General features: G+C 39.5%; 1 protein-coding gene across 3 annotated transcripts in view; it reads left to right on the forward strand.

The window, feature by feature from the left end:
- Positions 1-12274, forward strand: part of chst15 (carbohydrate (N-acetylgalactosamine 4-sulfate 6-O) sulfotransferase 15) — a 76550-nt gene that overhangs the window by 31432 nt on the left and 32844 nt on the right. For all 3 annotated transcript variants that reach the window (XM_060842031.1, XM_060842029.1, XM_060842030.1), the window contains exon 2: positions 11386-12105. In XM_060842031.1, coding sequence (XP_060698014.1) covers positions 11614-12105 — 492 coding nt within the window. In that variant the 5' untranslated portion in view covers positions 11386-11613. The remainder of the gene's footprint in view (positions 1-11385; positions 12106-12274) is intronic.

The raw sequence follows: 12274 nt of genomic DNA on the forward strand, positions 1-12274 counted from the left end.
GAACAGGAAGGCAGATTACTGTCTAAATGGAGTCAAGTTAGGTAAAGGGGAAGTACAACGAGATCTAAGTGTTCTTATACGTCAGTCAATGAAAGCAAGCATGCAGATACAGCAGGCAGTGAAGAAAACTAATGGCATGCTGGCCTTCATAACGAGAGGAATTGAGTATAGGAGAAAAGAGGTCCTTCTGCAGCTGTACAAGACCTTGGTGAAACCGCACGTGGAGTATTGTGTGAAGTTGTTGTGGTTCTGTTCGCCGAGCTGGGAGTTTTTGTTACAAACGTTTCGTCCACTTTCTAGGTGACATCTTCAGTGCTTGGGAGCCTCCTGTGAAGCCTTCACAGGAGGCTCCCAAGCACTGAAGATGTCACCTAGAAAGGGGACAAAATATTTGCAACAAAAACTCCCAGCTCGGTGAACAGAACCACAACAACGAGCACCTGAGCTACAAATCTTCTCACAAACTTTGAGTTGTGTGAAGTGTTGGTCTACAAATTTGAGGAAGGACATTTTGGCTATTGAGGGAATGCAGTGTAGGTTCACAAGGTCAATTCCAAGAATGGCCGGACTATCAACTAGCCTTGTATGTACTTGAGTTAAGAAAGATTTAAGGGGATCTGATTGAGACGTATAAGGTTATTGAAGGATTGGACACTCTGGAGGCTGGAAGCATGTTTCAACTGTTGGGTGAGTGAAGAACCAGAGGACACACTTTAAAAATAAGGGGTAGGCCACTTAGAACAGAGTTGAGGAGAAACTTCTTCATCCAGAGATTGGTGGACATATGGAATGCTGTGGCCCAGAAGGCAGTGAGGCCAAGTCTCTGGATACTTTCAAGAAAGAGATGGATAGAGCTCTTAAAGATAGTGAAATCAAGGGTTATGGGGATAAGGCAGGGACAGGATACTGATTGTGGATGATCAACCATGATCATAATGAATGGTGGTGCTGGCTCACAGGGCCGAATGGCCTACTTCTGCACCTGTTGTCCACTGTCTATTGACCAACACACACTATAATATAAATGCTTCTCCTAAATTTCTTTGTTGAAAGAAAATATGTCATTCAAAGATATGGCTAGAGATTTGATGAGATGAGCTGGTAAATAGTTTCTAGGAGAAAGTGAGGACTGCAGGTGCTGGAGATCAGAGCTGAAAATGTGTTGCTGGAAAAGCGCAGCAGGTCAGGCAGCATCCAAGGAGCAGGAGAATCGATGTTTCGGGCATGAGCCCTTCTTCAGGAGTGGTAAATAGTTTCTACTTGGCCAGTCAAGGGCACAAATGTAAAACCAACAAAAGAAAAACTACCCATTATGAATAAAGAAATTGTTCAGAGGACTATTTAGAAGTAACAATGGCTTTAGCAGAATCCAAAATAAACTTTCTGAAATGAAGTGCATATTTAATAGGTTTTGGGAATCATAGGACAATATCATAGAATGTTCTGTATAACTCTGCTGCATTCAGTGTAATTTAATCCTACCCCCCAACCTCACCTTGTTTCTGCCCAATAACTGTTATAGAGTTGTTGGCACAGCCTTGATAGACAAAAAGGCTTCCTTAAGCTCTGTCAAATTACTTCATGTTAAAAAGAACATAGTAAGATATTTCTTCCTCCGTCTCCCATCTGGAGTGTTATTATTCATGTTACATTTCAATTTTTCTTAGAATTTCATGCACAGAATGAATATTATATTCTTGTTGCCCATTTATTTCTCTGTGATATGCTGTTTTGTTTTTGAAGCCTACATGTGGTGTCCTCTTATCTTGGTCCCAATTTCTGCCATTGGCGCATTAGCTGGAACAGTTAAATTAATTCTTTAATGCAAACCTGCAATCACTTTTCAGTTTGGTACGTAGTTATGTATTTGTCAGGTCAGTGTTCCGATGGACTTAGCATGGAAGTATGTCCAGCAATGAATGCATGCACAGGTTAGGGAAACTGATAGTGTAAAGATAATGTCACTTGACTAGTGACCACAGACCTAATGCTCTGTGGCTATTGCCTCAAATCCCTCCATGGCAGTTAATGGAATTAGAATTCAATTAATCTATTAGAAATAAATCAGTAATAGTGACCATTATGGCAAAAAATCATCTGGTTCTCTAATTCCTTTTTAAGAAATAAAACCTGATCTATCTACTTGATCTGGTCTACATGTGCCTGCAATACCACAGCAATGTGGTTGATCTGTAATTGGACAGTTAGCAACGAGCAACAAATGTAAGCTTTGTTGATAATGCCCACATCCCTGAAAGATTACAAAAGCGGTTACAGTGTGCTATCAATGGGCAGCATTAATCTCAGAGAAAAACTTTTCTGGAACAAAAACAGAAATTGCTGGAAAATCTGAGCAGGTCTGGCAGCTGCTGTGTAGAGGAATCACAGTTAACGTTTTGGGTCCAGTGACCCTTCTTCATAATGGATTTCTGATTAGTATTTGATGAGAAAAATCCGAATGGTAGGAAATCGACTTGGGGAAAAGAATCAGTGGGTCTGTTGCTGGAGGAAGGATGTAAGTTGGCTTGCAAACATGAGAATGTCACAGAGGAATCAATTTTATTTATTCATTTGTGGGACTTGGGTTTCGCTGACTGGCCAACGCTTATTGCCCATCTCTATTGCTATTGAGAAGGTGATGATGAGCTCCCTTCTTGAACCACTGCAATCCACCTGCTGTTGGTCAACCCAACATGCCTTTCAGGAGGAAATGCTAGGATTTTAACCTACTGACAGAATGGCAATATATCTCCAAGTCAGGAGGATGAGTGGCTTGGAGGGAACTTGCAGATGTTGGCATTCCCATGTATCTGCTTCTGTGGTCCTTCTAAGAAATAACTATAGATGTAGTTTTGCAATTGTAATCTTGTATCCATTCTAATAGCACATCTGTTTTGGTTTGTTTTCAATAAAATAATGAGTATGTGATTTTGGATTGAGGCACTTTTTGTGTAATTTGAGCAGGCAATTGAAAACTGGAAACCAGATAGTCAATGATTTAAAATGTTCTTAGGAAACGTTAAGTGTAATACCCGACACATGACATAAGGAAGCCAGCAGGGTAGAATGCTTACATATGGAAGAAATTTGTTGTAACAAGTAGTTTGTAGTGCTTGTACACTCGTAGCCACTTTAATATTTTGCATACTTTGGTTGCATGTTGTAACCATTTACCAGATGGTTGCTAATTCTTGTAAATCTTAGTAACATGATGGTATAGTCTGATGGTAGTTGGAAAGCTGAATACTTCAAATAGTATTCCAGTATGCATTGGAACTTTATCTAATATTTGAGTGGAAATATCAGTTGCAGTGTTCTGAGTGTTAGCATCACAATGTTTAAGTTTTAAGTTAATTGTGGAAAAGGACAAGCAAACCAGAGTTTAAAAAAAAATGGAATTTGGACAATGTCAGTGGGATGAGAATGGATCTGGCAAACAGATTAGTTGGAACCAAAGATTGGTAATTAAATTTGTACTTGAGCAGTGAGCTCCCTTTATGAAGAGGTAGTTCAGTACAGTCGAGGCATGTTGCTATAAAGGGGAAGGTTAAGAGGTCCCTTGGGGGTCAAAGGAGACAGAGAGTAAGATGAAGCAGGAAAAAAAAGGTGCATATGACAACAGTCAGATGCAAGTGTGAGCTAGACTCAATATAAATATTTCAGGTGGGATGTGAAAGAAGTAGAAGCAATAAGAGAGCATGAGTAGAGACTGACAGCTAATATAAAATGGAATTTTAAAATTTCTGTAGATACATAAATAATAAAGGTAATAAAAGGAGGAGTGGCACTGACCAGGATTGAAAGGGGATTTACACGTAGAGACAAAATCGTGGCCAAAGTATTAAATGACTATCTTGGGAGCATATGTTTCCTTGATAAAGATAGATTCAGAACTACAGTGGGAGCAGACAGGTGAGACAGTACATAGACTTGAAATTGTTAGAGAATGAAGTCTTGGAAACTTTAGCAGTATGTATGTTTGTAAGTCATCAGGGTTAGATGAGATGTACCGGAAGAGACTGAGAGATATAAGAATGGACGTTATGAAGATATTCACCATAACTACTCATAATGACTGTAATTTAGTCCAGGAGGGGTGCCAGAGGACTAGAGAATTACAATGTTGCGTCCTTGACTAAAGTAGGTCAAAGAATTAACAAAGTAACTTGAGTTTGGTTGGAAAGCTATTACAGAGGATAAGCTAGACAAAATTAGAAGTAACTTGGACAAATATGGCTTCATTGAGAAAAGCCAGCATGGATTTGTTGAGGGCAAATTGTTTTTCGCTGATTTGGTTAAGTTAAAGCCTTTGGGGAGAAAAGTGTTAATTATTGTGGGTGGTAATGAACTGCTTTCTTAAACTACTGCATCCTTATAGTGTTTATCCAGTGTATAACTTCCCTATCATGGTTTTGACACTTTTCAGTACCTTACTAATTCATTTGAGAGGACGGCCAAGAGCATTGCAGCCAGGTTCACAGGGTCCGACCGGACCTCTCAGTCACCGCCCATTTCAATTCTCCCAACCAGTCCCTTTCCGACATGACCATCCTTGGCCTCCTCCATTGCTAAAACAAACCACAGCGCATACAGGAGGAAGAACAACTTATCTTCCACCTGGGCACTCTAGAGTCCAGAGGAATCAACATTGAGTTCGCCAGTTTCAAATAACCTCCCTCCCCATCTCCTGACTCCCTTTCCAGCCCCTCTCTGCCAGCATCTGGATTTATTCCTCCCACTGACCAACCAGGTCTTACCCTCTGCCTGTCTTCACCTATCCCCACTTCACCATCCTGCAGCTTCCTCCACACCCACACCCAGTCCTGAAGAAGAGTTACACCTAAAGCATCGACTTCTCCATCTCCTGATGCTGCCCAGCTTGCTGCGTTCCTCCAGCCTCCTGCCTGTCTACTTTGGATTCCAGCATCTGCAGTCTTTTTGTCTTTAATGCCAGACTCTGTAAGAAAAGCAAATTACCTCCCCTAAAAGGCATTTATGAATTCAGTGGCCTTTTTACAGAAATGGCCTTTTCACGATCATTATTAATGAGATCTACATTTTTATCTTATTAATTACTTGAATTTCTCCTAACTGGCATTTGACATCATGGTTCTCGGGTGCTAGTCCAGGTTTCTGGATTGCTATGTTATCATTAATTTGTGTTCTCTGGCATAGTTGAAGTGCACTGTCTTTTTAGATTGTGTGTTTTGGAACAGTTTTTCTATGTTCAGTTTATAATAACAGTTAAACATCGGCATTGCGGAGGACAGTCAAATATGAACTTCCACAAAACATCCTCTGTGCATCATAGACTGGTCACATGATGCTTTATCTTGTCATGAATGTTAAACCAATGGATATTAGAAAGAATTGATTCTGTTTAAGTGATATCTAATGGTTTGACAAATGTCTTAACGGCTTTGGATTATTAGATGAAGTGTAGCATCTGTTATCTGGAAATATAACACTAAGATTGCAGACTTGCAGTAAGATAGCTGGATATTTCCACAGAATTGCCCATATCAAGAAGCATTTAAGCAAATTCTTGTTGCAGAAATTAGAAACTCATTTTAACAGGAGGAAAGAACTGACGGGCCTGTTCTGCTCTGTATTGTTTTAACTGTACTGATAGATGAATTTCTATGCAAGTAGAGAGGAGGAGATATAATTCCAGGAAATGACTGATAAATTGATGTTTTAAGATATTCTTGAATGCATTTTTCTCATTCATATTTACATAAAAAGGCCAAGCAATGCCATTTTGAAACTCCAAATCAGTTGCTGTCTCCCCAATGTTTTTGCTAACTTGTGGCTCACTTATGCTACTTAGACTTTTCTGAATCAGTTTAAGAATCATTTTCATTTCCATTCTGAATTTGCAGTTCTTAACACTCTGGGCAAAAGTCTGAATTGTGAGTGCCCTGTTTACCTTGCACACTCACGCTTCAACAGTACTTCACATGTTGATGTTTTCTGGGGTCTTGAAAGACACTATATAAACACACAGCCTTTGTATAATATGAGTACATATATCTATATGATTTATATATGACACACTGACTGGAACAATGGTGAAAGGCACTGCTCAATAACATTTGTGGGATGAGATGTCAGCAATTAGTATCAAGCTGGTGATAATATTGCTAAATCTACAAGGATACTTCTTCTTCTTCCTTTATTTTTCACTTTCTAATACTATTATTGCAACCACAGCAACTATGTGATGTAAAGGATATAATCAAAGTCCCTAGTCAGTACTTTATAATCTGTAATTATAAAGCACACACAGTAATTTGGGAAGGTAAGGTTTTCAAAAAATCAATTGGTAATGTATAGTTCAGGGTGGGCCAGTAACCAGGCCATTCTAAAACTGAAGTTGTGACTAACAATGGACCAGTATTTGTCATCAAGGAGCCAGAATTTGATGAGCATGAATATCTCAGAAGCTTGTAGTTGCTGGAAGAGATAATTGGGACACCGATGAGCTAGGCTACAGTGGGATTTAAGAGCATGAATGATAACTTCAAAATCAATTAATCCTTTGTTTTATTTGAAATGCGAAATTTTGGCCAGGAAGTTTCCAATGACCCAACGGTGCTATTCCAGCGTTAATGGGACCCTGAGGAATCCCCATACTCATAGACTAACTGGAATTTCTGCTGGGCATTCCCATATGCCTGGAACTTTCTTGAAGTCTCCATGAAAATCAAAGACTTTGGAGGGTTTCAATGGAATAGATAATTGGCAAAATTTAGATTATTAAACACAGCTTCTCAGACTGTCTACATACTGGAGATTCTGACCTGACCACCCTTGAGACCTGACATCTCCTCCTCATTCTTTGCATCTAAGTCCATTACCTTGGGGCCATAAATGACCACCTAGTTGGCTTTGCACTTCCCGCACTCTGCTCCATACCTGACTCCCCACCCCCTCCTTGCCTCTGGGCTAGCTCTCTCTTTCCTCCCACCCCCACCCCCGCCACACCAAACTCAACTCCTGCCTCTGGAACTGAGAACTTGCTACTTCTTTGAAAATCTGCCCTTTCTTTTCTTATTAGTTCGCTGAGCTGGCAAATGGTCTGGGTATAATATTGAAGAGAAGGCAGAGATCCAATATTGTTTGTTTATGTATCATACTTCAAACTTTGGAAAATTATATGTGGTCTCATGATCTTTTCCCCAGTGGGTTTATGAGCCTGATCCATTGATATATAGAAGGATAAATTACATTGAAGAATTGGGTGACTGTACTGAAAAGAGTTAGTCCAATTTCTTTTTCACAATTTAACACAGGATTTGGGTCAGACATAATACTGAGAGGTATTTGTACAGCATATAGCTGAAATACTTAGTTTAGCTAAGGTATTCATTCCAAAATCTGTTTCACTTCAGCAATATAATTTACACATGGTTGCTGAGTCAGATATTTTAATTCAGGGCAAGTGTTTTGTTCTTAAAATAAAATTTCTTTGAGATTTATAGAACAGTAAGCTGATTTAAAGGTTGCAAACTACGATGAAGCAGGACAAATGCTCTATTGTGTTTCTATAGAGAGGTTGAAGCAAAACTTTGGAAAGTATTCAATGGTTTGTTAGCCTTTTGGTTGACGTACAACAGCCTTTCTTTGGAATGAATGCTGGTGCTTACTTTAAAGTGTACATATATGAATTGGACGTGTGGCAACCCTTAAGACTGAGAAATACAGCATTCCATGGCAGTTGATGTAACTTGTCTAAATTCCCCAAAACAATATTTTAGACAATTCTTAAAAACCAAGGTAACCTTTCAAAGTTTTAATAAAACATCCTTTTCCAACTGCTCCCCCAGTATAAAGAACATTTTCTTTGCTGTAATTATGATGGTGTTTATTTTTTTTTTACCAATAATCTATATGTTGACGCATTTGAATTTGCTGGCATTAACTTCACGTTAATCTGAGTTGCTTCAAATAAAGCTGAATTTGACCTGTTATGGATATAGTTGCTGTGTTGCACTTCTATCACTGAATATTGGGTTTTCAGAGACCATTGCTTTTTATCAGCTGTGACGAGAAGGTATTAAGATTATATTGCTTTTCCATGTTTTCTAACCATGTTTGTTTATAAATCTAGGTTTAGCTAGGTTTCATGGCAGCAAGTGTTATATATTCAGCTGACAACATTATAGTCTGTTGACTAAGTGCCTTAGGTTAAATAACATCTACTGTGAGATTCCCCTTGGCTATTTTGGTGGCCAGATGCAACACCATTTGTGGGCAGATGCATTGTGACATGGGTCTGAGAGGGCAGCCAGTAGCTGGCAGGAGGGAAATGGAGATATAGAGTGTCAGCAGGGAAATGAACTGGTGGCATCGCAAAAAGTGTTTGGAGCATGGTGCTTGTCACCTGTCGAGACCATGCTATACATTTCCTGTGACTTCTTGAGGTGCTGGATCCTTGATTGGAGGGAACATACCCTGGCTATTGACACTTTTGGCTACTTACAGCATGCTTAGTTGATGAGACTGTCCTCTTCCTCCCTTCCTTGGGACAATTTGCCTCACTACTGGCCCTCCAGTTGAATTTGAGAGACCCATAAGGCAATCCTTCCATTCCTGTGGGTTTTGGAGCTTAGAAACTGCAAGTGGTTCTGGGCATTTTTTTTAAACAGGCCGTGGGCATTCTCAGCAGAAACCAGATAAAAAAGTTACATCTTTCAGCCTGCCCTTCTTGAATAGTCAGGGAACCTGAAGGTGGGTTCTTCATTGGTTTGCTTTGATAAAGAGTAATTCAAAGTTTGGGTTTGAAATCTGAAATAGTCCTGCTGTTGTGTAAGACAGTAAGATTCTATCATAGTGTCTACACGTTCTTATTTGAATGTTATTGTACACGGTATTGCTATCTACCCTGAATAATAAGTAACTTCTCAGTGAACTCTAGACTTGTACTTAATTACATATGACAGTCTAATACACACCCATACTTAAGCATCATAACAGTACATTGCACATTTCGTGCTGTAATACTCCTATCGTTATCAAACAGCACAGACACTGATGATTTGGAGGAAGGAAGCAAATATACTCTTGGCAAATTTGCAGATCACACAAAAGTAAGTGGAAAGGCTGATTGTGAGAGAGAATACAGCAGTTCACTGAGAGATTTTGATAGGTTATTTAAGTAGGTAAAATGATGGTAAATGGGATATGATTAGATTAGATTAGATTACTTACAGTGTGAAAACAGGCCCTTCGGCCCAACAAGTCCAAACCGACCCCACCGAAGCGCAACCCACCCATACCCCTACATTTACCCCTTACCTAACACCACGGGCAATTTAGCATGGCCAATTCACCTGACCCGCACATCTTTGGACTGTGGGAGGAAACCGGAGCACCCGGAGGAAACCCACGCAGACACGGGGAGAACGTGCAAACTCCACACAGTCAGTCGCCTGAGGCGAGAATTGAACCCGGGTCTCTGGCGCTGTGAGGCAGCAGTGCTAACCACTGTGCCACCGTGAAAATATCAAGTTTTTAAAATTCATTAATGGAATTTGGACATCACTGTCCAGGCCAGTATTTATTATCCATCCCTAATTGCTTATGGGCAGTTAAGTGTCACCACACTGCTGTGGGTCTGGAGTCACATGTAGGCTAGATCAGGTAAGGATGTCAGTTCCCTTCAGGAACAGGTATTAGTGAACCAGATGGACTTTTCCAAGAATCAGCAATGATTTCATGGTCATCATTAGACTTCCAATTCCAGATATTTATTCCATCAAAATTCCATCATCTGTCATGCAGGATTTGAAACTGGCTCCCCAGGTATCTGAATTAACAGTCTAGCAATAATACCGCTAGACCATCACCTTCACAAGTTGTTTTATTTGGACAAGACAATAAAAGAACAATGTTATGTAAATGGAGAAAAACTGCAACACAAAGGGACTTGGGGTACTTGTGCACAAACTACAGAAAGCTATCACATAGATGCAGCAGGTAATCAGGAAGGCTAATGGAATGTTAGCCCTTGCCTTAAGGGGATAGGGTGAAAGATGCTCCACCTCTGAGAGCTGTCAGCCAATCTGAGATCTCCCACATACTGGTGGCCACTGCTAGTATTCAGTGGAGCCTATACCATGTACTGGCAGCGGGGCCTGAGGGAACCAGTGAGTTGGATGGGTTCACCGGACAGGCAGGGAGGTGGCCTCTCTGAGGGGTTGATTTGGAACTCGGTGTGCTGTACACCACACCCTTCCTCTCTGTCTGTAGCTGTGGCATAAATTGCTCAGTGAGGAAGATTCTTCCCTGCAACAGCCTCTTAACACCACCCCAAACCATTGAACAAACTGAAATCTGCTCCTGGGTTTATCTGATGGAGTATTCCCGGTGGGTCCCACTCGTCCATGCTGACCAGATTTCCTAATCAAATCTAGTCCCATTTGCCAGTACTTGGCCCATATCCTTCTAAATCCGTCCTAGTCATATGCCAATCCAGATGCTTTTTAAATGTTGTAATTGTTCCAGCCTCCTCCACTTCCTCTGGCAGCTCATTTCATACACGGACCACCCCTCTGTGAAAGACATTGCACCTTAAATTGTAAAATAACATTGTTTAAAGTAATAAATCATTAAGTTTAGAATGTATTAGTATTTATTAGCACCAGGAAACAATAGTTGTGTAAGGTCTGCAGTTTCTTAATCGACTTAATTAGGATCTGAAGCCTTTAATTGCATTGAGATTTTGGATTCTCAATTACATTGTGTAAACAGAATGAAGCTTTGTTTTTGGTGTTAAGAAATATTGCCTTCCACTGATGTGCTGCGAACAGTACAGGTAAATGCCAAACCTCTCAGTACAAGGTAAAATAACAAAGGCAATAATTTGCAATAGTCAGAAAAATTCCTCAGATTAATAATATCTCTGAAATCAACCAATTTATTACTGCTGCTTAATTGATCTTGGCAATTAGATATATTATTCAAGTGAAGCAGTATCATTCTTCTGTGTCACAATTATTGGGAAATTGTTTTAGGGAACTTTCTTCCAGTGGATTAGCTGAAAGTAAACTCATACTCATAATATTTAATCTATATTTTTTTAAAAGAAGGAAGCAGCTGTTTGGAAAGTGGAGAAATTCTTCTATTAACCAAAACAAATGTTTAGCACAAAATCAAAATATCTTGCTTGTATCCTTATGAATCAAGCATATTCATTTCATCTGAAGAATACATTGTATTTTAGATGGTATATCATTACTGACCTGAGAACATAATGATTGCTGTAATGTTAATGGATGGATCTATATAATGCGTTTGTGAGTATTTTTAATAAGTGAAGGATAATAATGTTAAAAAGGTGACATAGCTTGTATTAATTGCATGTTTCTTTCCTTATTATAGGTATGTTTAAAGGCAGATTAATTATCTCCACTAACTGACATCAGAAAAGTATCTTCACTGCTTAAGAGGAAGATTTTGCCAAGCCACTCATCAACAGAGGTTGATTTTTCTTTCAATGTTATAGGGTGTCAAAAGAAGTTAATCCAGGACATGAGTTGAAGATGTAGTTATTTAATACATACTTGCTGCATACCCTTGATTCACTACTACAAGATACATGACAGTAAAATGCGTTCAGTGACTGATCATACAGAAAATAAATTTGCAACCTTTACTTTTGGTAAAGACTTTCAAAAACTGCCTCGACTATTTTATGAAGGTGAGCAGCAGCCAATGAATTTACTTGCAACACTGGAGGTCAAAGGAGAGCGCAGGTTTGGATGGAGTAGACATATCTTTGCTTGGAAAGCCAAACATAGCACCCTGTTTTTGGGGGTAATAATATTGTGCCTAGTTATGGCATCTTATATTTTAACTAGAGACCAACAGAAATTATTGCTGACTCCATCCCCATTCCAGTACAGTACAACCACAAATAATGAAGACTCTCCAGAATTGGACTTTACAGAAATTGAGGGTGATGCTGATGGGTTTTCCTTACCATTTAGTTGGTTAGAAAGAATCAACTATGCAACACCAGCACTCAGCACTGATTCCAAACTTCAGCTCATGCCAAGGAGACTGCCAGAGCAGGAGGATCTTGTAAAGCAAGAGGCACATGTAAGTTGAAATGCATTTTTCTATAATGTGTCTGTTGTATTAGGTCTTCAGCAAACAATACTCAAGTTGTTTGCAACTTTTAGATGGGTTATTAAGTCAAAAGTATAGAGTGGAGAACAATTTTCCACTTAGTATATTCATTTGTGATTAAATTATACGATTTGGCATC

This window comes from Hemiscyllium ocellatum, chromosome 22, assembly GCF_020745735.1.
Source record: "Hemiscyllium ocellatum isolate sHemOce1 chromosome 22, sHemOce1.pat.X.cur, whole genome shotgun sequence".
Taxonomy (NCBI): domain Eukaryota; kingdom Metazoa; phylum Chordata; class Chondrichthyes; order Orectolobiformes; family Hemiscylliidae; genus Hemiscyllium; species Hemiscyllium ocellatum.